The sequence below is a fragment of the Gasterosteus aculeatus genome, chromosome Y (genome assembly GCF_964276395.1).
Source record: "Gasterosteus aculeatus chromosome Y, fGasAcu3.hap1.1, whole genome shotgun sequence".
Taxonomy (NCBI): domain Eukaryota; kingdom Metazoa; phylum Chordata; class Actinopteri; order Perciformes; family Gasterosteidae; genus Gasterosteus; species Gasterosteus aculeatus.
Genome location: NC_135709.1, coordinates 9,583,195 through 9,607,733, shown reverse-complemented (window position 1 = coordinate 9,607,733; position 24,539 = coordinate 9,583,195). Strand labels below are relative to the sequence as shown.

The following is a 24,539-nucleotide window of genomic DNA, read 5'->3' as shown; positions in this document are numbered from 1 at the left end:
GATCATGTGATGTCTGTCCTAACAGTTCATTGGCTGGTCGGCTTATTCCACTCCACAGGGCACAACATAATAGGAAGTGTGCATCAATCTTTAATGTGACATTTAAGGCAGGCACACAAACGGACACACACAGACCCACGCACACATGCTTGCACTCGCACACAGCGGATGTTGTTCAAGTTAATTGACTACATGTAAATGTTGACAGGAATACGTCTGCACCCACAAAATGCCTGCCATGGTGAGAAATGACTAAGTACTGCAACTTTCTCTCTCGTTCTGTCTGTCCTCTTTTGCTTGCTCATCCTATTGACCGAGTCAATCTTTTTCTCGCCTCTTAAGTCTCATTTGTCTAGCGGCCTGTATCAATCTATCACTTTAATGTTAATTCTATGGCAAGGCCTCCGTTTCAATTTTCCAATTGGACCTTCGTCTTTTTGTTGTCTCCGAGTCTGCATAACTGGGAGATTCTCCTCCAAATGGTGCATTTGATTTCAAGGTGTGTAGAAAGGAGTATCCTTTTTCCCACCAACCTTGTGGTTCCCAGCACACCCTCTCTACACCTGTGCCACAACGACTACTTATAAACTGTATTGTTTTGGTGCAGCTGTTTAACATGAATCCGTGTAGCTATATTCACTACTATCTGTGCTTGGGGCCTTTAAGGGTATAGTATATGTTCTTCTCACAGTGGCAAATATATATATATATATATATATGGTGAGAAATGACTATGACTCAATTTTTCACTCTACGTGAATTTATCTTAATGTCATGTATGTATGGTGCACAATTATTCAAGCGCTACTTGCACAAAAGTGGGACTTGAAGGAAATGGCTCCTCGTCTCTCTCTCTCCCTCTTTTCCTTCCCACACACACACACACACACTTAGCATAAATCAGGTGCTAGACTTGTTATGGTGATTGACTGTGTCGTAATAGCTAGTGTGTAATAGCAGTTAGAAGGTGGTGAATAAATGAGATCTGTTTGAAATAATCTCTTTTTTTATGGTGGGTGGGTGGATACACATACTTAGGATGCTGGGCGATAGCAACAGAGATCAATATAATGAATCTTATAACACATACCGGCACACGTGATTCACTGCTCACTGATTGAGAACACGTTAAAGCGTTCTTTTGCTAAAACAGGGGAATCAATGTTCAAATTTTAAATCAAAGTTCTATTGAATTCTAAACATAATGTATACGTACTACTGCGCTGAGTCATTGAGCTGGTACTCGCGGGCTCGGCTGAAACACTCCTGGATGGCTGAGTCGGACCACAGGCGAATCATGGCGGAGAGCAGCTCGGCAGAGTAAGGCTCTGTGTCCTCCATGCGACTGACCACGTCGCACACCATCTTAGCATCCGCCTGCAGGGACACAAGAGGGTTGAAGCAGGAGGTGAGTATTCACTGAGGCCTGAGGAGGAGCAGCATCCTCTCTAAACTCTGATTGGTACTGTAATCACATCAACCACACAAAATTACATCAGCACAATTATTGTAAACGAACAAGCAACGCAGACTGACAATCATTGTACAATGCATTATAAACACTGTGCCATTTGGTAAACAGAGAATATTTGTTCACTACAGTTCACTACAGTTCACACTGGAACACACATCAATTGTACTTCATGTGATGAACCCTGAGTCAGTTAAGATGCAGAAACACACCAGAAAGCTGCTGCAGTTCATGGTGATGCCCGAGTTTAAATTGTGGGCAAACGTCCAAGAAGATGCTAAAAATCAGCCAGCTGGATAGTGGTACAATGGACAATGGTCTTTTTTCACCGTAGCTGACAAACGCTGAGGTGGAGACTTATCACGCAGCAGTGATCTGGCTCTGGTTCCTCCAAGGGCAAAGACTGTTGGTCTGCCTGTATGCTTGGGTGGATATCAATCCACCCAAGCATACAGGCAGTTATATCACCTCCTCGTAGCTGACATAACTGGAAAGGAGTTACTGTTTTAAACTAAAAGTAGTTGAGTTATATGCACATTAAAGCAAATATGGTGTTTACGGAACTACATTGATCATTTGATATGAGCACAGTATAAGACAAATGGTTCATATTGTGACATTTGGTGTTATAGATGAGGATGATGTTGGTGAAATTCAATATTTTGCCTTTTCATGCAAAGATTACGTTTTCACTTTCTTTCCAATTACCTGACTGTGAGGCCCTGACTTTGTACTGACTTGTGGTTTTATATGAGGATACAACTATGACAGCATACATTTATTTAATGTATATCATCACATTGAATAATAGCAACATGCATAGACACAACATTGAGCAGCTAAAATGTATGGGAAATAAATGCTGTCAGTCCAAAACTTACTTGAAGATGGGAAACTGCAAAATAAATGCTGAACTGCTTCTAGTTATGCATCAAAAATATTTACAGAAAGTGCTGCCTATGCTAAATTAATGCTACAGTTGATGGCAATTCTGAAGTTTTTATTTTGATGCCATAATGTGGTGAAACATTTTTATGACAATAAAGCTTATCTTATCCAACCACACAGCATACCGCACTGGTGTAGAGTTTCAACCAACACATTTGTTTAATATGGTCTCGGAAATATTTGGGTAAGCAATTGAATACACAGGTGGAGAAAGTAGTTGGTAACCTTCCGTTAAATAAAGAAAAACTCACAATGCTTACTGAAACAACTTGAAACTGACAAAAATAATAAAAAATAAATATGTACGGAAAATGAACTAATGAAAATTTAGACATTGCTCTTTGAATTGTGGTTTAACAGAATTATTTATAAAAGTGAACTAATGAAAATGGCCTGGACAGAAATTAGGGTACCCTTAATATTTTTTTGCTCAAGCTTTTGAGGCAATCACTGACCATGACTAAACATGACTCAATGAACAACGCACAACAAACACGCTTTAACAGGGGAAAACACCAGGACAAAACAGCTTGTGACACAAACAATTTGTAACACTAATAATTGTATATTTATAAAAATTACCCCACCGAACTGCATGCTGGGTACAGCTCACAACAAGAAGTAACTCTGTCGCTAAATGAAAACACGAAAAAGAGTGATACAGGAGGAACAACGAGGGACCAGAGATGCAGCAACACAACCCAACCCAAGAGAGGAGCTGTGTCCGTTTGGAGGGTTTTGGAAAATACAACGAAAGTTACGTTAGATCAGAAAACGATTTATTGCAAAGTCTGTCGATCTGCTGGTATTTCCTCTGCTGGCAACACTAGCTGCCACGACAAGCTAACATGCTAACGAGCTAACATGCCGGCCAGTGGCGAGCGAGTTGGCCAGCTAGCGGCGAACAGCTGATCGGCGGCCCTTTTCGGGTCAATAAATTAATGTGTTTACATGAAAAACCAATACCGTCACACATTCAAAACTCCAATGCCAGATGCAGCAAAGCAGGCCCAGGCCAAACATTATCACCCTCTTCCATGTTTCACAGTAGATAGTGTTCTTTTCTTTGTAGGATTCATTTTTGTGTCTATGAACATAACGCTGATATGACAAAAAGCCAAAAAGCTATTTAAACTTCTGAATATGTGCAACCGTAGTCACAGAAACAAGGTGGAACCTTAGGGCTATTGTCCAAAGATGACAATGATTTACCTTTTTATTAGCCTCAAAATAACAATCCGGTCGTATTGTACTTTGTACTTTCACTCTAACATGAGTCTTGCCCATCAAGTTTCTTATCACATCGAAAACGACGGACACGAGGAAAGGAAAGTCTTTACCCTTAAATCCACTGGCTAAAACGTAAATATTGGAGGCTAAATTATAGTCGGCTCGGAGGGTTCAGAGATTCCTAGGATTTCAGTCACTCATTTCCTTTAATGTGGGCCGTTTCAGCCTTTATCCTTTCTTCCATCATGATCATCTCTGTCATAGTCTCTTTGTATCTGACCTCTATCTACCCATTGCACTAAATTGTCCTTTTCCCATCTATCAGTTCTTCATCTCTTCTTCCATCTGCACCTGTGACCATGTTCGTTCTGTTTTATTTGTCCTCCCCTTGCATCCAGTTTCGGGTTTTTTCCTCCTCTCCTTTCCACCAATATTTAATCTCTTTTAGTCTAAACCAGGGGTCCCCAAACTTTTTCCAGTGAGGGCCACATAACTTTTCCCTTCTCTGATGGGGGGCCAGGGTCAGTTTCTAACAGAAAAAGTGTGACATTCGCAGGGGTCCCTAAATGTAGTAATTTATTGTTTTCCAGAAAACATGCTGACACTCCAGCGCACCACACATATCCAAATATTAATAACCCTTTCTGAGATCAAATAACCCTCTGTGGGTTCTTCACAGAAAGAAAGTTATGCTGTGCCATGCACAATCCTAGATAAAAGGTAAACTTCACTTGTCACAGCAGAATCTCAAATGTCTCTCAAAGTTCTTGTGTTCTTTGTAGGTTCCATAGGCTAGCCCAGTAGACACCACTGTAGGCTCCCTCTCATCAACTTCCCTCTGAAAAGCACAAAGCAAGCAGGCTAAGAAACCAAACTAAGTGATACAGCACAATGCATTTCAATACCAGTATGGTTGTGGAGATGGATTTTTATCCCAATAGATTTTATTATGATTACATTTGTTGATACACAGAATGACTGATATAAGTCAGAAAAGTGAGCTTACCTATGTACTGTGTGTTCATCAGTGTGAACTGTGGGCCTGCATCTGGCTGGAGAGAAGTTGAATGTCCGGTTCCATTCTAGTCACAGCCAGTCTCAAACACTGATGCAAATGTTCATCTGTCAATCTTGATCTCGTTGGAGTTTTCAGGCGTTTCATGCGTGAAAAGGTTTGCTCGCAGATATACGTGCTGCCAAAAAGTGTGGACATCTTCATTGCGTGTTGTTTTATGTTAGGGTAGGTGTCATTTGGGAGGGCGGCATAGAAGTCAATGAGACTGTTGGGCTTGAATGCGTCTTTCAGAACATCACAGTTGTAGTCCCTTTCAGGCTTTGTAGGGCTGCCAGCTCCTCGCACATCTCAAAGTTTGCGTTAACTCCACGAATAAAAATAAGAAGCTCCGCGGTGTCCTGCACGTCCGTGCTCTCATCCAGTGCTAATGAAAAAAACTGAAAATCTTTAGTCTTCTGCTGCAGCTGGGCATACACATTAGCCCCAATTTCTTCAACACGTCGGGTAATTGTACTTGCCGACAGACTCACGGCATTAAAGACATCTTTCTTCTCGGGACAGACCTCCTCCACGACAACATTCAAACATTTCTTGACAAACTCTCCTTCAGTGAAAGATTTACGCAGCTTGCTATCAGCTGAGCAACACGGAAGCTGGCCCGAACTGATGCTTGGTTCAGCTAAGTTTGCCGTACAAATGTAGTCTGCTGAGCGAACAGTCCAGTTTTAAGCTTAGACATTTTTTCTGCTCGCATTTGGCCGTGCAGGCTAGCATACTTGTCTTTGTGACGGGATTCATAATGTCGGCGCAGGTTTTATTCTTTGAATACCGCCACCGTCTCTTGACAGACAAGACAAACAGCCTTTTCTTTCAACTGAACAAAAAAGTAATCATGTGTCCACTGCGGGTTAAATACCCTGCATTCTGAATCAATTTTTCTCTTACCACACCGTTTTGCCATTATTGTGGAAGTTGCATTCCACAGAGAAAGTTGAGAACAAGCGTGTGTCTCTTGTTTATTTTTCACAACGGATGAAAAAACAAGATGGCGCAGCCTTGTAATCTCCCTATCAACGGGCTCTACGTCATCAACAACAACAGAACATTTAAAGGGACCGCGATCCGTCGAGCAGTCGTAATTACTTGTATGACACAACCATTTTACCATAAGCATTAGCCTTTTTTCCGTCTCTGTATTGTTCAGGGGGCCGGGTCAAATGTGGAGGCGGGCCGTATGCGGCCCGCAGGCCGTAGTTTGGGGACCCCTGGTCTAAACCATCATCCCTCCCTCTCGTTCTCTCCTGTCGCACCGTCAAATATACTTCTCTCCTTTCCTACGTTTTTTTACTTTCCCCTGCCCTCTAAATCACCCTCCCTGAGGTCAAATCAAAGCATAAATAAGCATCGCCATACACAACATAGATTACATTTCTCCTAAATGCATGGAAAAGACTGGTGGCTACAGCACAGAGGAGGTCTGAGACCTCCTGTCCCGTCAGTGACCTTTAAAATGTCTGAACTGATATTGACACACACACACACACACACACACACACACACACACACACACTGAGGGTGCAACTAACCAGTTTGTCTTAAAATGAACTCTTAGTTTGATTAAAATAATAAATTGATCTGCTGATAATGAAATCTGTTCAGTGAGCAATGGCATTGATCTGTGCACGGCCGTCAATAGGAGGTATATTTATGCAAATCAATGCGTATGAATTTCCTAATTGTTAGCTAGATATCTGCTGAGACAGCTGTGCTTGGATATGATTTGCACTTTGTTAGATATCCATGTCTATAAAAAAAGTGTGCGACAACAACCTCACGCCTTAAGCGTAGTGCCTGCACGGTTAACTGGTTCAAACGGTGTAAGATTTCCGTATGGTATAAATTTATCTTGTACCGCTCATACCGGTGTTACGTCACAACAACTGACTTTGCTCTTCGGCAGGCGGCAGAATGTATTTTTACACGTCATTGCAGATGGCACCGCGGTCGGAGCTACTTGTCTCATGTGTGTTGAGAATGAGTCATGGTTACAACTTTATACCGACAATGAAAAACCCACAACAAACACTCTTTAACAGGGTAAAATCCCATCACACAAAAGCTTGTGACCCATAAACAATTTGTAACACTAATAATTGTAGTCATAAAAATCCCCCGCTGAACTGCATCCTGGGTACAGCTCACAACAAGAAGTAACTCTGTTGCTACATGAAGACAGATAAGGAAAGATATTCCTTTATTAGTCCCACAAGAGGGAAATTGTGGGACTAATAAAAGAAAAGAGCGATACAGGAGGAACAACGAGACCAGAGATGCACCAACACAACTTGTGAGAGAGGAGCTGTGTCCGTTTGGAGGGTTTTTGGTTTTGGAAAATCCAACGTAAGTTAGATCAGAAAACGATTTATTGCAAAGTCAATTAATTAATGTGTTTACTTGAAAAAGCAAAACCGCACATACCGCGATACAGTTAGAATCTTTCTTAATACCGTGATATGGATTTTTGGCCCTACTTAAGCATACCAATTTCCTTCCAGATGTTTGAATTGGATTTCTCCGCTTGATAACTAATTACGCTCCATGACCAGCACTTAAGTGGTCTGTATGACTTCCTCTTTAACCCTCTTGGTTCGCTTGCCATTTTCACGTCACCTATTCCGCCGTTTATATTTTTGTAATTAATTCTTTGTGTTGGGGGAAAATTGTTGAGCCTGCGTGGGGTGAGGCTCTCAGGAATGTGACCCTTGATGTGAGCCGGTGACTTAAGGCAGTCCAGGGTGAGATAAGACACAGATGAAAACATGCGTGCCCTGACTGACCTTTTAGATGTTGTTGATTGTCTGGGTCCATAAAGGGAGGGTCACAGGGTCACCCCTACATCATCTGGTACTTTTCCCACATTCCTCTTGAGGGGTGGGCTGTCCTGAGGCAGCACAAACCCCCCTAAGTGTATAAAACCTCCTGTTCTCCTCTTTGACTTTGTCAGATCTTCCTGCTCCTTTTGGGGGAAGGAACATCTGTCCCTTTTCAGCTGAATTGTAGTCATTTGACTTCTGTCTGTGCTTACGACTTGTGCTGATGATTTCTGTATTCTTTATCTTTTTTCTATATTCTAGTTAGTAATAAATACTTAATCACAAAGCAAGCTCAAGATACTTTTGATTTCTCAGATGGGCTAAATCCACAAATTTCCACCACAAACTTGGCGACGAGGATGGGATGGACGCGTGATCTGGACTCTGACGGACGGACAGGAGGCCATATAGTATAGGTGATTCCTCCCTGAGGGTGAGAAGCTGCCGTCCCGACGAGACCCGGATTGCCGATCCATCCAGTTCAAGAAAAAGAAACGACGAACACGCGGTGAGAGATCAAAATTATTTTAAGGCAGACAGAGTCATTGACAAAAGGGTTTTAGGCCTATCTCACAACGAGTGTGTTGTAGACAGACGTGTCTGGGTCACCTGTAGTATTTTCTCAAGTTGCATATCCTGTGTCTCCTGAAAATTCACAGGCCAACTTTGGATAAATGCAGTAGACTGAGTGGCCAGAGAAAGCAACGGTCACTGACTTGCCTTGGTTATACGTGTGGTATTTCTCCGTTTGTGCGCACCTTTATAGGCGCGTACACTCCTTGTGTACAGATACGGATATCTAAATGAGTAGTGTTCAGAGTAAAGGGGAGACGGGTGATAACCATGAGACTAATATCCTGCCACTATTGTGTAAATTTATGTCAGAGCGTTATCCTGGCAGTTTGAATCAAATACAAAAATGGGTTGAATTGGGGTTTCCTTCAAAGGGGAGTTTGAGTGAGAATCAATTGGAGCAGTTGGAATTGCAACTGAGGGGGAAGGAGAAGAACGATGCAGCTCAGCATGCAGGCCTGTCGAGAAGAAAGCAGAAAAAGAATGTGGTATGTAAGGCAGATTGGGAAGCTTTCAAGATGTGGAAGTATGAGTCGGAGAGAAGGGAGAGACAGAGGTTGGTAGCATTTAATTCATTAAAGACCCAAGATCCTACAAAAAGTTCTGAAACGTGTACCCCTTCTAACCCAAAAACACTTTATCCTTGTTTTTATGAGTTCCTGAGGAGATTGGTGGACACGGATCTGGACTCCCCCCCTCCCCTCACTGCTCCTCCAGCTCCCGCCTTCATGAGCCCGCAGTCTCCACGGCAGGAAGCAGCACAAACAACCTTTCCTCGGCTTGACAACAGCCCACCAGGAGGGAAGCCAGATTCAACCTCCAACACCAGCCAGACGACCTTTTCACCTACTGTGACCCGCTCGCAGGCTCAACAAAGACGGGTCTTGCTCAGAGAAGGGAAAAAGACGTTGTTCGATCCTGCAGCTTCTTTTCCAGTGGAGGGGGCGCAAGGGCCGATGCTGGTTCTCAGACCCTGGTCAGATACCGATGTGACCAAGGCAATGAGCCACGTCTGCAGTCCCAAGGACAATCTTGCTAAGTGGGAGACTGATTTTCAGCAATTTGTCAGAAAATACCATCCTAGCATGTCAGAGCTGCGGCGTCTGATGTGCAGACTTCTGACACATGACTATCACAAGGTTCAGAGTGTGTTCAACACCACAAGAATGGCTGCTCGCCTTAAAGATCCTGATTGTGAGCACGGCACAGATATGGACATTAGAAGTGCTGTAGATGCTCTCATTGTGTTGGTAAAAGAACAATTTCCTCTGAGACTGAACCTCCCCATCGTCACCTCTATGACACAAGGGCCACAAGAAACATGCAGCTCATTCCTGGGACGCCTGACGACAGCTTTTGACACCCACAGTGGCCTTAAGCGACCTGATCCAATGGGGGCACAGCCCCTAATGCCATATGAAGTCCATCTGAAAGAACATTTTATAAGCAGAATGAGACCTGAACTTAAACGGATGGTGAAAAGATCATGTGTAACCTGGAAAACGTGTGCTCTTGCAGACATCCCTCAGCACGCTGAACACGCTGAAGATGAGTTACACAAGAAAAAGGACAAACTAAAAGGTTTGGAAAAGGCTCAGTATGCAATTTTTACGTGCTTGCAGTGCCAACAATTGCCCAAGGCCAACGTGGAAGAGGAAGAGGTTATGGAAGAGCTCGTGGCAGAGGCAGATCAGATCGGACTTACGGGAGTTATGATCCAAGCGTGTGTTACAATTGTGGACAACAAGGACATTGGCGAGCAGAGTGTCCTGAGCACATGAGGATGAGACACATCACACGTCTGACTGAGGAAGGCAGAGGGAGGGGCGGACCCCAGAGACGGAGCACCCCATCACGGAGGAGAAAGTAACGCACCCTACACACACTCATAAACGGAACAAATAGCTAACACAACTGCACACACACACACATCTTAGATTGCATGTCGAGTTATATTCAGAGATTCCCATAATTAACGGTGACGATTTGCCATCCGGTAACACTTGTAGTTGACTCAAGAGCATTTGGCATTGTGTTTGAGCTCAACATCAGATGGCACACACAAAAAAAAAAAAAAAAGAGACTAAATTGCAATTATTTTAGATGTTTAACTACAGTCCAAAAACCCTCATGTATGTATATGGATGAAAACTATTAGCATACCTTGATGCATTAATTACTCATGACCATGTAAAAATTGCGCATACACACACGGTAGAAGATTACATGCATGAACAGTCATTACATTGCACATCCCATGTAAGCACAGGGCGAGATAGAAGGTATGTGGACGTATGGCATGACCAAAAGTTGGAGAAAGAGAGATTATGGTTGAAGCATGTGTATTGGTCAGAGGAGGCTGCTGCGGTGTCTGTATCTCTCTCTCCTTCCCAAAGGAAAAAAGGTGTTCCTCGATTCTACTCCACATTTCATTGGCTAAACCATCTCACTGGGATACAGGATCTTGGTCCATGGTTGCAACAGCGTCTCGGCCTAAAGTTCAGACCGGGTGCAGAGGATCCTCATGAAGAGTATAGCGCTAGTGGTAATGTAGATCGCACTACGTTGATCACACGAGTAAGTGTACACAGAACAGTAGAGCTCGTTGAGGAATACACATAACACGCAGACTTGTATAGCCTCCCAAACAAGAAGACATAAGTTGGTTTGTTTTTTTTTCTTTTTTGGGCGCGGCTATAAATGGATAGGATGTCCAGTGGGTTACCACAGAAGTCAGGTGTATTCCACAGAAGCGCTTAGGAACATCTACATAATTTATAACTCCCTGCAGGGTCGGCCCTTCAAAATTATGTGGCTGATATGATGATTTGCAGCCCATCAAAGGAGGCTTGTAAAATTGGTACAATTTCGCTACTTAAACATTTGGCAGAGAACGGGAAAAGGCTTGCCTACGAAAAACTTAAATTTGCTCTAGAACAAGTTACTTATCTGGGACATGTGATCACAGCTGAGGGCAAAATCCCTCTCTCCCAAACGTATTGGGGCAATTCAATTGGTACCAAAAACAAAAAAAACAAAAAAAAAACGAATGATGAGTTTTTTGGGGATGACTTCATACTGTAGACGGTGGATCCCTATTTATTCAGAAAGAGAGGCACCTCTCTCGTTCATGGTCCACTGTAAAGGCCTCAGCGCGCATGACAAACTGACTTGGACTACTGAAGCTGAAAAGGCTTTTCAGGACTTAAAGACTTCCTTATCACAGGCCCCGACTCTGGGCCTGCTGAGACCCGACTTACCGTAGACTCAGTTCATAGACCAGAAGGACTGTTAAATGACATCAGTTTTGTGTCATCTTCATGGAGGACAACTTAGGCCTGTTGCCTACTTCTCCTCAAAACTTGACCCTGTTGCTTCGGGTCTTCCTCTGTTTGCGAGCAGTGGCAGCAGCCGAGAGAGACATTTTAGCATCATGTGACATTGTGGGCTTCTGTGATGTCCCACTCATGGTCCCACTTACTGTCTCTCATATCTTATATGCCCAGAAGACTTCTCACCTCTCTGCTCAGAGATGGTTCAGGTATCCTACAACTTAATGTAATTGTCAAACGATTCAATGTCCTTAACCCATCTACACTTCTTCCAACTGCAGATGACAGAGAGCTTCATGACTGTGTCGAAGTCTTGCAGCAGACATGCATACCAAGGCCTGATCTGTTGGACACACCTCTTCCCAATGCAGATCTTGAGCTGTTTGTAGACGGCTCCGCTTCTCGCTCACCAGACACGGGCAGCGGTCAGGTTGGGGGTTCAGTGGTTACATCACACAGCACACTTGTTAGTGGCAGGCTTCCTTCACACTTCTCAGCACAGGCGGTAGAGTTGATTGCACTTGCCGAGGCATGTAAAGCAGCTGAAGGTAAAACAGTTAACATCTTCACTGATTCACGTTATTCTTCTGGTGCAGAGCTCTTTAGAGACACAGGGGGTTTCTTACGTCATCTGGCAAGCCTATTGCACATCATACCCTTGTGTCGGCTTTTCTGGATGCCATTTTACTACCCAGAGCCATTGCAGTCATTAAACGTGAAGCTCACACCTCTTCTCTTGACCCTGTATCTGTAGCAAATAGGGGCGCGGATGTGGCTGCGAAGAAGGCAGCCTCGCAGGGCTTCCTTTTCCCCCTGGCTCACATGCTTTCCACACCGACCGATCCTAGTCCTTATGCCGATCTTTCAACACTTCGGCCTCTTGCCGGTGCACAGGAGCGTTCCCTGTGGAAACGATCTGGTGCCATTCTTGAGGGCGGAATCTACACAGGGCCGGACAGTAGGCCCTGTTTGCCACGTGCTCTCTTCCACATTTATGCTAAGTTGTCTCACGGAAAAGATCACGTGGGCAAAGGGGGGATGTGCACTGCTATAAATGAGCATGCTGAGATATTGTGCTAACCTCTCCCCTTCACTCTCAGCACTGCACGAAGAGGTGAAAGCGGCGCTTCCATCCACAGCTACAGCAATGCAGCACCACCTGAAACCAGGAGACTGGGTCCTCATTAAGGATCACTGGAGGAAGCACTGGAAGCAGAGACGCTACACGGGGTCCTTCCAAGTACTCCTGACCACGGAGACGGCAGTTAAGGTGGAAGGGAAAGCGACGTGGGTTCACGCCAGCCACTGCAAACGCATCCCGGATCCAGGAGGCGAAGGAGCACCTCCATCTGGTTCCGGTTAAGGGGTTGCAGGGTGGAGAGCCCTCCCCCACTGCAGTGTTCCAGGACACCGACGAGCCCGGTAGAGACGGCAGAGACAGCAAGGACGGCAGCCACCCGGAGAACAGCGATAAAAGACAGATCTCCAGCGCCAAAGAACACTTAGGAAGCATGGTTGGAGCCTGAGAATGAACATGTGTTTATCACTATCACTGGCCACATTTGTGCTGATCCCACTCACGATCAATGAGCTACGACCTCCCTATGTGAACACCACAGATTCCGGCCTTCTCCACGCTCCAATAGAGAATTTCAGGAAGTTTCCACTGTCCAGCAAAACAATGCGACAAGACAGAGTGTTTGCTCTACACAATCGAACATGATGCATGGGTTAAAATAGAAAGTTACGTAAATGAAATTGTGTGTGTTGCCGGGTTGGGAGATGAATATGTACTGTGGGGGGAAGAGTTTTGATTTAGCAGATCCACCATTCTGGTGCAGTAAACCACGATCGTGTCAGGAGATACCAGCCCACACTGGCTCCAGCAACTGGAGGGAGGCATGCAAAAGAACTTACCAGCCTGTCAGCGAGACACAACCTAAAACAGTACCACCTGAAATCATTTACAAGGCCGTTAAACCACAGGCCCTGACCTCCCTTAGGCCAGAACAGCCCCCCACTAAAGCAACTTGGAGGCAAGGGTTGATCTCTTTCAAATGTCCAAGAGGGGTGTGTGGGGAGGAGGGTTGTAAAGCTCACATGTTACGGCTGAGCACGCCGCACTTAGGTCACTTGTCAGTCCTGGACTCGGAGGACGTTAGAACTCAGTGTGGGACAAATGATACTTGTACGGTGTCTGTAAGTCCTAAATATGATGCAAGTTGGGAATACCCGCTCTGGTGCGCTCTACCCGAAGGTTGTACGACGGAACCAGCCCATTTCACTCGGCTAGATTGGCAGTATGCATGCAAGGTAAGCCTACAGTTAAGGAACCTTCCAAACCGTACACCACCGTACAAGCATGATAATATTGCGTTGACTATTATGAAGGATTTTGCTAACAAAAGGAATGTCTAATTGTTGGATATGTCAGCATATGCCCATTTCATCTAGAGCACCTATGCTGGTTCCTGTTCCATTCACGGAAGCCGACTGGGCTGTCATGGGGTGGGCTGAGCTATCTCATCGATTTGTGAGTAATGATGAAGACTGTTACACTCCTCCATCGCATACGGCGACAAGAGCGCAAAGCACAACTGCCTATGAGGGTGAAAAGGGGAAAGTTGTGCGTTTTGCAGTTAAGCAATTTAATCTTGAGGAAAGGCCCGTAGGTATTAATCAAGTGATGTTGGTTAGATTCTGGTCCATCCCTTAACCAACGTTATCACTTTCTAGGTGGTTCCTCTCTAGGTACGAGTGACTGTAGTAAATTACATCAAACACATGGTACTACAAAATAGAATGGCTCTGGACCTCGTTCTGGCCTCACAAGGCTTGGTATGCAAAGCGATTAATACTGAATGTTGCGCTTACATCTCCGATGCAACATCATCGGTTTATGATGTGGTGGTAGACACAGAACGGGGCAGTAAGGAATTGCACGACCACGACTGGAATCCGTTTGGGGAAAAACAGGCATTTGTTGGATCATAGGGACCTTCTCTCTTCAAGGAACTGCTATGGGAATTAGGGGGCATCAATCTGTCTGTAATTGTTACAACCCTAATTGTAACTGTTTTAAAGCTCTTGTAAGGAAGGTTGTTAGCACTCATGTATCAGTTGAACACACAAGTACTACTATACGGTGTCCGGTTCAGAAATGGACTCCATATCCATACACCATATCCGGATAGCTCTGACAGTGATGATGAGTGTGAGGATTGTGTGTAACTAAACAGCATGTATGGTGTTAATGTTTAGCAAGAGTTCTCAATGTACCTAGAAGTTAATGATGTGATGTTCTGAATCTTCGTGAATTTACACCACTCATGTATGTTCTAAACGTTTTCTTTGTTGTTTAATTTTCTTTCTTAATTTCGATTTGATTGTTGTTTAGAGTTTCTTAAGTTGATTCCGGATTGTCAAAAATGACAAAAAGAGAGGGATGTTGGGGGAAAATTGTTGAGCCTGCGTGGGGTGAGGCTCTCAGGAATGTGACCCTTGATGTGAGCCGGTGACTTAAGGCAGTCCAGGGTGAGATAAGACACAGATGAAAACATGCGTGCCCTGACTGACCTTTTAGATGTTGTTGATTGTCTGGGTCCATAAAGGGAGGGTCACAGGGTCACCCCTACATCATCTGGTACTTTTCCCACATTCCTCTTGAGGGGTGGGCTGTCCTGAGGCAGCACAAACCCCCCTAAGTGTATAAAACCTCCTGTTCTCCTCTTTGACTTTGTCAGATCTTCCTGCTCCTTTTGGGGGAAGGAACATCTGTCCCTTTTCAGCTGAATTGTAGTCATTTGACTTCTGTCTGTGCTTACAACTTGTGCTGATGATTTCTGTATTCTTTATCTTTTTTCTATATTCTAGTTAGTAATAAATACTTAATCACAAAGCAAGCTCAAGATACTTTTGATTTCTCACATGGGCTAAATCCACAAATTTCCACCACACTTTGTAATACCATTTTCTAAATATATTTAATAAATGGATTTTTAGTTTGAATCAGCATTCAGTGAAATAGTTTAAAATAAATACGTTTTTCTCAAATTGTTACTCTTACAGCCGCAGTTTTACTTCATGTTGCTGACGATAGCCTTGTATACGTGTGTGTGCGTCTAATGATACACATGGCCTGCTTTAAATCTCTGCCTGGACAGTGAATAGGCAATTATCAGTGCCACCATCATCATCATCACCACCACTGTCATCATGCTCCTCATCACTCCCACATCCTCTGCATCTGTTCTTTTCTCTCCCTCCTTACCTCTGCGCCACCCTTCAATCCACATTGAGAGCTTAAGCCATCAGTAAGCTTACTGTAGGTGCTCTCATATTGTTTTTTTCTGTTATTGTTCAAACTGACAACCCTGCGGTTAACAGCACATCCTCTACATGCAACACAGCCGGTCCCAAAGGCATCATTTACAATGGTGTTGTTAACTTACTTGGGTCATATCAAGGCATCAGTAACACATGGAGACTGTTACTCACAGTAGCTTAAAAGTGAAAAAAAGTTTTCAAGTTTCATGTCCGGTCCACTTTTATTTCATTTCTTTTTCTGATAGTTTAGGAAATTTTTACTAGCTGTAACATGTACTCCGTGTTGCACATTCGGAACGTCCTCCCCCCTATATCCTTCTCTCTCCCCCGACCGCATTGACATCCTGTTTAAAAACCTGTTCAGAAACATTTATTTGGCAAGTATGTTGGACATTTGAGGAAATTGTCAGGGTGGGTGGTGCTTACATGGAAAAAGAGATGTACATCAGCGATGTTAAAATGTACAAAAGAGAATATAGTATTATAGAGATATGTATAGAGATATAATATATATATATATATATATATATATATATATATATATATATATCAATCTATATAGATATATCTATATAGATATTTATATAGCTTTTATGTTATATATAACGTATATACACACAGATACATAGACTAAGTCTACAGCAAATACAGTGCTCCTGTGAGGCCTTACTTAGATGCGGGGAAACATTTTACTGCCCTTTCTTTCAAAACTCTAGAGCGAGCTATTTTTAACCAACTTTACTCCTATCCTCGGGCTCTTCTCTCTTTTCTCTCATCCTCCAACCGCACTTACGGGGTAACAGGATCGGTATCTGTACCTGGTCCTCGCACTACTGGCGTCCCCCAAGGCTCTGACCTCACACACCATAGCTATGCTGACCACACCCAACTAATCTAGACACAGGCAGCAGCACAAATCTCTGCCTGTTTGACTGACATCTCTCAGTGGATGCACACCACCTCAAGATTAACCTTCACACGACTGCACTGTCAGTTCCGTTTTAGAATAAAGGGTCAGAAATGAATGCTTTATTAAATGTTTTTTTATCCGATTAATCAAACAAAAGAATTTGCCGATTAATCGATTATCAAAACAATCGTTAGTTGCAGCCCTACTTGACACAAAGTACAGATACGGCTGATGGGAACGTCATTAGTTTTCTGGGTATTTGCAAATGAAATGTTGACCTGATGGTGGCGCTACAAACAAAACGAGGGGATAAGATACGTTTTTGCAATTCCTCTGGAAGGGAAAGTTGAAGCTCTGCATTTCGTCAACAACCACAGGGTGGATTTAATGGCACATGTTTTCTATCTGGACTAAAGTAAAGATTGACCTACAGAACTATTCCTGGACCCAGGCTGTCTGCTAGCACGGCAAAAATCAACGTCACTCTCTGGTATGCTAACTATATAATTAAGTCACATCAAATGAGGTCACTAGGGGTGGGAATCTCTTGCCACCTCACGATTCGATTCCGTTTCAGAGGTCAACGATTAGATTCTAAACAGATTATCGATTCTAAACCGATTATTGATTCTAAACTGATAAAACGATTATCGATGCATCTCGATTTTCTAAATTTTCTCAAATCTGAGTTTGCTACTCAGAGGTTGCTAATCACTTCCTACTTTATTTGATAATTAAAGAAAATCAACAGATGAATTACCTTCTCTATTTTTTTATAAGAGAAAAAAAATCACAAAAAAACACAAAGATTTTCTATCAAGAATGCAAGAACCAATGCAGCTTGCATTTCAACACAATATGGAAGTAGCCTATGTAAAAAAGCTAATATTGATATTAAACAGATTCATTTTTCTTTTAAATGAAGAAAAAGCTGCTCTTAGTCTCAGACCGGTCCGTATTCGTAAAATACCGGAAAAAAGTCCAAATCTGTGAATATCTTGCCAACTTTTAATACGGATCGACTTTTTGGAAAATGGAAATAATGAGGTAAGATATGCGCAGGCTCCTCCATAGTTCGGTAAAGTTATTAGATATTCAGATTCAGACTGACGGACCGGTCTGCGATGGGACGCATTGCTCTGAATGTGCCGGTAATGATGGTAAATGATGGTTATAGCTGGTTGTCATCTACGGTCTACACGATTACCGAAGTGGGGCGTTTTATCTCATAATTTCGACTTTTCATCCCCTTACATTAGTGCGGAAATGGGCTTCTATAGTTGTGTGAATGCATCACTCCAGCCAATCCAAAGACGGGGTTTGTAACCAATCAGGTGTAGAGACCATGGTGACTGGCTCCGCCCCCTTACTGTCAAAAAGAAAAAGAGCGAGCGCGTAGAAAACACCTTCAAGCGCGAGCAGAGACTAGAGCAGATTCATCTGCTTCGCCTGACTGAGAGAGAAGGTTTTTATAGAGATAGGACGTATATAGTTCAGTTACTCGGCAACATAATTACATTCCTTAGTCTACTGCTTGACTACGAAATAACTATTTCCAGTAACAATTTCTATCCAATCTTCAACCTCCTTCTCTCCCTCTCTAATTAAGGAAGAGGAAACAGACAATGCTGAAACGGGATTTTAGAGGATAACATGTCTTATGATAGGATTATTAAAATAACAGAAGAATAAATGTTTTTTGGTCAGCAGTCGGCCATGTTTGTGTGTGTGTGTGTGTGTGTGTGTGTGTGTGTGTGTGTGTGAGGAAAAAACGCGACAACAAGCTCAGTTTTGCAGTCCTCTGTCGAACAGTGGTAGGCCACTGACTTGAGGTACCCAAACACTTCTGACAATGTCTGATTTAACACCTCTAGTCATCACAGATGACAAATCTTCAGTCTGATTTTAGGGAAGAATGGCACAGTGGAGCAGTGTTTTCTCCAGGTTTCCAACATTAGGGTGCAAGGCGTAGTCGGGCTAACTGACAATGGGGATGAGAAGAAACTACTTTAATTGTAAGAAACTTTTTTAGGTTTCAATATTTGCTCACTCCTGTGGTCACGCTGAGAGGATCGGTAGGGATCACACAGTAATTTCAGTTCTGTTCTTTCTAAAAATCTGACGAGAAGATTTTACTCATTGTAAATTCCTCTAAAGTAACGCGGCCGTCCTCAGGGGGAATTCTGTCCTCTACCTTATCTGTGACGTTTTTATCAAAAGCAGTTGTCCAACCACCACTGAACCGACTCCATGGCAATAGCAGCGGTACGCAATTGATATCTCAGTTAATCATTTTAATATTCAGATGAAACACTGAGGGGGACACAACGTTTTTTTGCAAGCCTCCCAAAAATCCTTCCAACCACCTTGAAATCTGTAATTCACAAGTCCTAAATAGGTTCTGGGCAACAAAACTACTTAGGTTAAGCAAAATATTGTGGTTTTAAATAGGTTGCATGTCTACACGTGTAAGTTGAATTAGTTAGTTTCGCACACAAGTGGGTTTCACTACACAAACATGGTCTCCTGTGTGATAGTCCTGATTTTGTTTGACCCATCGGACATTCTTTATGCTTTAATGTGTCAAACTTCGTTGTACAGCCGTTAGAAGAAGCCCAGCGCGTTCAAAAGTGTCCGACGAGCTGAGAGTGAGAGCCGTCTGCATTAGACGTGAAATCCGCAGGTTAGCACTGAGAGCTAAAAAGTCATACCGAGGCAGAGACACAGACATGCATACAGCTGTTGTTAGCTAACTTGGTACATCACAAACCTAGACCAATGAATTGATTGGGCCAAAACGGTGACCAAATAAATACTAAGCCGTTTGATCAATTTTAATTGACCAGATATTGCACACACGGGATAGGATATTCAAATAAAAAACTGAATAGCACTAAATTCCAGATCCACAAAGTTCATGTAAGTAAGATAGACCTGCAATCGAGCTGCTGACGTTCATGCACACGCTGTACACCAGCCACAAACCACAAACAAGAAAACATATGCATGAATAAAACACAAGCATGAGAAACCGACAAAGTGATCACAGATAAGAAACAAGCGCGTGTGTTTGTTGACGTCACAGTGAGCATCAGCCATCAGATAGCTTGGAGAGAAATCATAAGTGGCTCCATCAACAATCTGTTCTCACTCGCCTGGGCTCTTATAGTCCTGACTTAATCATTCCGACAAACACCACATGACGTAACTGCAATCCAGTGGCTACAAGAAACAATAGTAACACACACACACACAATTTACACGTATGGTTTTGTGTCTCTTGTCTTTCTCCACCTTTACATTACAGGTCATTTTTTCCACCTCTCATCATTTTTCTTTCTCTTCATCTCGACCCCTTCGCTTTATCTCTTCACCTCCATCGTCTGCTGGCAAGACCCCAACCTCTCACTCAGCCTGTTTCGCTCTCTCACTCCTCTGCATTATGCAACTCTCAGCTGCAGTTGCCATAGTGACCATCCTCATTTCCCAGGAATGCAGTCCCCCCCCTTCTCTCTCACTCTCCACATCTACTGTGCTGCACTCTCCTCCTCCATCAGCATCGTCCTCCTCTTCCCTTCATCTATCCCTCTATCCCGTTTCTTGAATAAGATGTGAGATGGACTGTCGACGCATCTCACTCGCTTAGTACGCGCACCGCTTTCTTAACCCTCTCCCCCCGCCCGGCTTTCCACTTCCTTTCTCTCTTTAGCAGTTGCTTAATAATGGAAGTGATGAAATATTAAATTGTTGTTCAGCCCTCCTGGAGGCCACCCGAATGGAGCCTCAACACACACACACACACACACACACACACACACACACACACGTGTGTGTGTAAGCCATGCTTTGCTCCCGTGGAGCATGGTCACACAGCACCCTTTAACCACATACGCGCGCACAAATATACGAACAGAGGAAGAAGGTGACGGATATGGGGCATGTACAGTACTTTCTGTTATGAGGGTGGATTGTTAAAACACTTAGTCAATAGCAGCCAGAGAGCACTGTTAAAAAAACAATCACGCTGTACCCACCTCAACACTCAGAGATAGAGATGGAGGAGGAGCAGGCCCGGGTTTCCATGCAATCAGAAGCATACACAAGAGTGTGGAAAAACATTATTTATGCAAAACCTGTGTTGCAAGGCAGTATATTTATGCGGGTACTGTCAGTCTCCACCTTCTGTTGAGAACTGAATTGCAGCGATGCCAAAATAGGATCAAATTGCAGCATCAAATGGTGGATGAGCCATCAGCTTCATTAGCACTTGTTCACAACATTGGTTTGGAAATCTGTTGCTATTAAATGAACAGTGAAAAAAAAACGAGGCGGGATGTTTGTACACAAAGACAGAGAAATCTGATCAGACCAAACCTTCCCAGCCCAGATGAGGATGTTTTGAGAGACCAGTTTGAGCATGTCTAGTAAATTTTAAATTGCTTCATTTCCTCCTGCGTAATGCATAGATGAGTGGGAAAAAACATTGGTAGCTATATAGTTATATTATATATTCAATTAGTTGTATATGGAGATATTCCAATCTGCTGTGTCACATAACCACCATGTACACTATCCAACTGTGAATGAGAACATGAGCGCTCCTGTAAAACCCACTATATTTACTGCAACACAGTAACAAATGGGTCACAAATGGTACGGTAAAGGCAAGACCAATGAATGGCATGTAAACCCTTCATAAAAAACTCCCACACACACACACACAGTGATCTCCATCTGGGTTTGTCAATAGCCCTTGTTAAAAAAAAAAGCCCATGTCTCTTTCTCTCACTACCCTGCAGTCCTGGCTCTTCTCATCACAGGTCTGTTTGCCTGACCCAGAAAACCAGGGTGGAATATGTGTAACCGTCAGCCTCTGTTGAGCAATGTTGTTCTCTTCCATTGCTGCAGAGTAAAAACAGTGCTTTCTTGTTTTATAATGAAAAAAAAAGGAGGCCACTTAACACATGATATTATTAATGGATTGTTTTTGCATGGTCCCAGTCCTTTGACTGGTGTGAAGTTTGGCGTTGTGTTCTCATTGGCTCTGTGACTTAATGATCACCGAGTGAAAGGTTGTGTTGTTCCTACATAGTTTTTCCACACACCAGTAGGTAGGGGATCAATATACATCTATATCTGTGTTGGTTTAAAGTGATCCCCCAGCCCCCCATTCGCTCACCCTTTGTGCTCTGAGCACTCTCTCTTCTCACGCTGTCTCTTGGTTAGTATCAGTCTCCGTCCAATCAGCCGATCAGTCACTCACAGCTTCTTTCCTCTCACACTTCATCTATACTTAGATCCAACTGTGAGCTGTCACCCCTACACTGTCCAAACATACCATGTATGCACACACACACACACGTATCATAACGTCACTCATCCACATACAGTAAATGAAATCCATATGAATAATGAACATAAAAGTACTTGATCAAACCTCAGATAAGCTGAGAAACGAGAAATAATCAAACTTACTGGAATACTTCCTCATAAGTATTTCTGCCAAACATGACTGATACATGAAGCAAAGATAAACGAGAAGATCTACAATATTTAGGATAACTAGTAGTTTCTGTTTGGGTGTTGGCTCTCTGGCAGCTCAGCAGGCTAATTACACACATGATAGATGTGTGTATTGCTGTGTGTTTATATTTGAGCCCTACTCTCATCAGAGGCAGTTGGTTCCTGCACGCTTCTGGCTCTTAGAAGAAGTAAAAAGAGATGGATGGGGGGTAGCGGCTGATCTACGTGGAGTTATCTAGACGTTTTATTCCTGACGATCAGTCAGACTTGACTGCACGTTGGAGGAATATACAAATATTCTCAAAGAGGTTTTCATTGCTATTATTGTGGCGAATGTAACAATTTAGCTGTTTGTCTGTACTTTTGCTGCATGGCTTACTAATATTAATACATTTTCATTCAACATTATACAGCAGAATGAATAAGCCACTATTTTGATAATCAGCTAATTGTTTTAGCCACTCTGCTGGCAAACAATCTCTGCATGCAGCTTCTTAAACTCTCATATGCTGGTAAGCGGAACACATTGTGTTCTGGGGTAATAGTTGGATGAAACGTGGAGTATGAAGACAGCATGACATCAGACAAAATGATCAAAACAATCACGATAATCGTTAAATGCAGAAAAGTTTTGAAGCAAAATTCCTTTGCTTTGCCAAAATACATAACTCCGTTGATCTGAACCTTGTTTTAGTCTGGAAAGGCCTAATTTGTTATTTCTTTAGCATGTTAGCTGCTGCTCCTTGTTGAATCCTAACGCAGAGAACATGTAAACATTAACATTAAGTAAATGCATCAAATGTGAATCATGCAGTGACTAGCAATATGCAGTGGAATACAGAGCCTGTGTTTGCTGAGCAAGAGCGAGACAAGAAGAGGGGGAGGGGACGGAGAGATGCAGAAGAGGAGAGGTAAGAGTATGAAAATGAGAGGGCAGACAATTTGTTGGGGCCCCTTTCCAACCAATAGCATGTGAACAGACGAGGCCAAAACACAGCGTCCAATCACATGCAAGATAGTTGGTCAGGTGACCTCGTGGCTGCGTGTTTCGAAGAGGCGGCCAGCTAGCCTGGTTGCTACGGTAACTGGTTGGTATCCTAGAGACTGGCAAAAGGGGCCTATAGAAAACTGAATGGTAAGACACGCAGAGAAAAGAGACAGCGACGGAAAAGACAAAACCTCACCCAGTATCGGGTTTGGGATGTAGATGAGGACACACACACACACACACACACAGTTTGATATGACCTGTAACGTGGGTGTGTGTGTGTGCACATTTGGGGCAGTTGTGGCCATTAGAGATAAGAGCTGTTGAATTAGATTATCTTATTTTTACAGCTACAAACACACACCTGTCCACACACAGCACAGACAGCCAAGACAGTCATTGAGATATAATTAATAACAATCACTCAAACACAGCCAGGCTACATGAGTTCCACCTATAATATGTCTCTGTAGGTCTACAAATTTGCTGAATAAAAGTGTGCCAACTTGACCGTGTGCATTAACCTCAACCTGAGAACACATTCTACTAAATTTTGCGTGTGCCGATCCTGCCTTAGAAAACCTTTAACAGCATATTTTCTGTGCGTGTGCCTTGTTGAATAGCAGAGCTTCAATCTTAGTCCCTCAGCTCTATTTTGAGAAGTGAATTTTCAGACCATATCTCCAAAGAATATTTGTACATGTATCACCTTTGTTCGCTTTGGACAGCGTCAGACGTGTAACGTTGTATCATTAATGTGATGATCAAACATAAGGGAGTACATGCAAAGTGATGGTGCGAAGGGAATGAGGTCAAATGACTTTGAGGAAGTGTCTCTGACACTAGAATTTATATCACAGACATACGTGTGTCTTGAAATCATATTCACTCAGTTTTGTCAATTTTCTCCTTTACGGCCCGGTCACACGAGAAGTGTGGCAATCTCTGTGCGACGGACAGACACCAACATTCGCTCTCTATGCGCTGGTGGGAGCGTGCTCACCTGCGTGTGTGGTATCGGGGCGGGACTCCGGCGTGTGCAGAGACCAATGGAGGATTGTAAACACCAAAAAACCCGAAGACTTTATTAGTGGGGCGAGGGCGCCGCCTTGGTGGGGGGTGGGGGGTGCGCGCCCCCATATAATGGCAGGGGAAACACCAGATATGCATGTATGTCATTGCTTTGACCTTGACTGCATGTGTGTAGCCCGGCGAGGGTCAGTGTTGGGGATCGCAGTGTGTGCGTTTGAGTGTGTGAGCCTGCGGATGTGACGTCCTGTGCGGGTTCATAAGTCTTGTGAATGCGAACACAGATCTGGATCCAACCCTCATTCTACAAATGATACAATG

General features: G+C 43.3%; 2 protein-coding genes and 1 long non-coding RNA gene across 4 annotated transcripts in view; 1 reads left to right on the top strand and 2 right to left on the bottom strand.

The window, feature by feature from the left end:
- Positions 1-24,539, bottom strand: part of LOC120812518 (guanine nucleotide-binding protein G(o) subunit alpha-like) — a 90,945-nt gene that overhangs the window by 29,054 nt on the left and 37,352 nt on the right. For both annotated transcript variants that reach the window (XM_040168615.2, XM_040168616.2), the window contains exon 4: positions 1,217-1,377. In XM_040168615.2, the coding sequence (XP_040024549.1) occupies positions 1,217-1,377 (161 nt within the window). The remainder of the gene's footprint in view (positions 1-1,216; positions 1,378-24,539) is intronic.
- Positions 2,457-5,709, bottom strand: LOC120812549 (uncharacterized). The gene is made up of 2 exons (XR_005710650.2): positions 4,656-5,709; positions 2,457-4,487 (listed from the first exon to the last, which is right to left on the bottom strand). It is a non-coding gene; the product is annotated as an uncharacterized LOC120812549 (long non-coding RNA).
- On the top strand, positions 7,421-11,063 carry LOC144391016 (uncharacterized). Its single transcript, XM_078097547.1, has one exon. It carries the CDS (start codon positions 8,341-8,343, stop codon positions 9,889-9,891), a length of 1,551 nt encoding a protein of 516 aa, XP_077953673.1. The 5' UTR covers positions 7,421-8,340; the 3' UTR covers positions 9,892-11,063.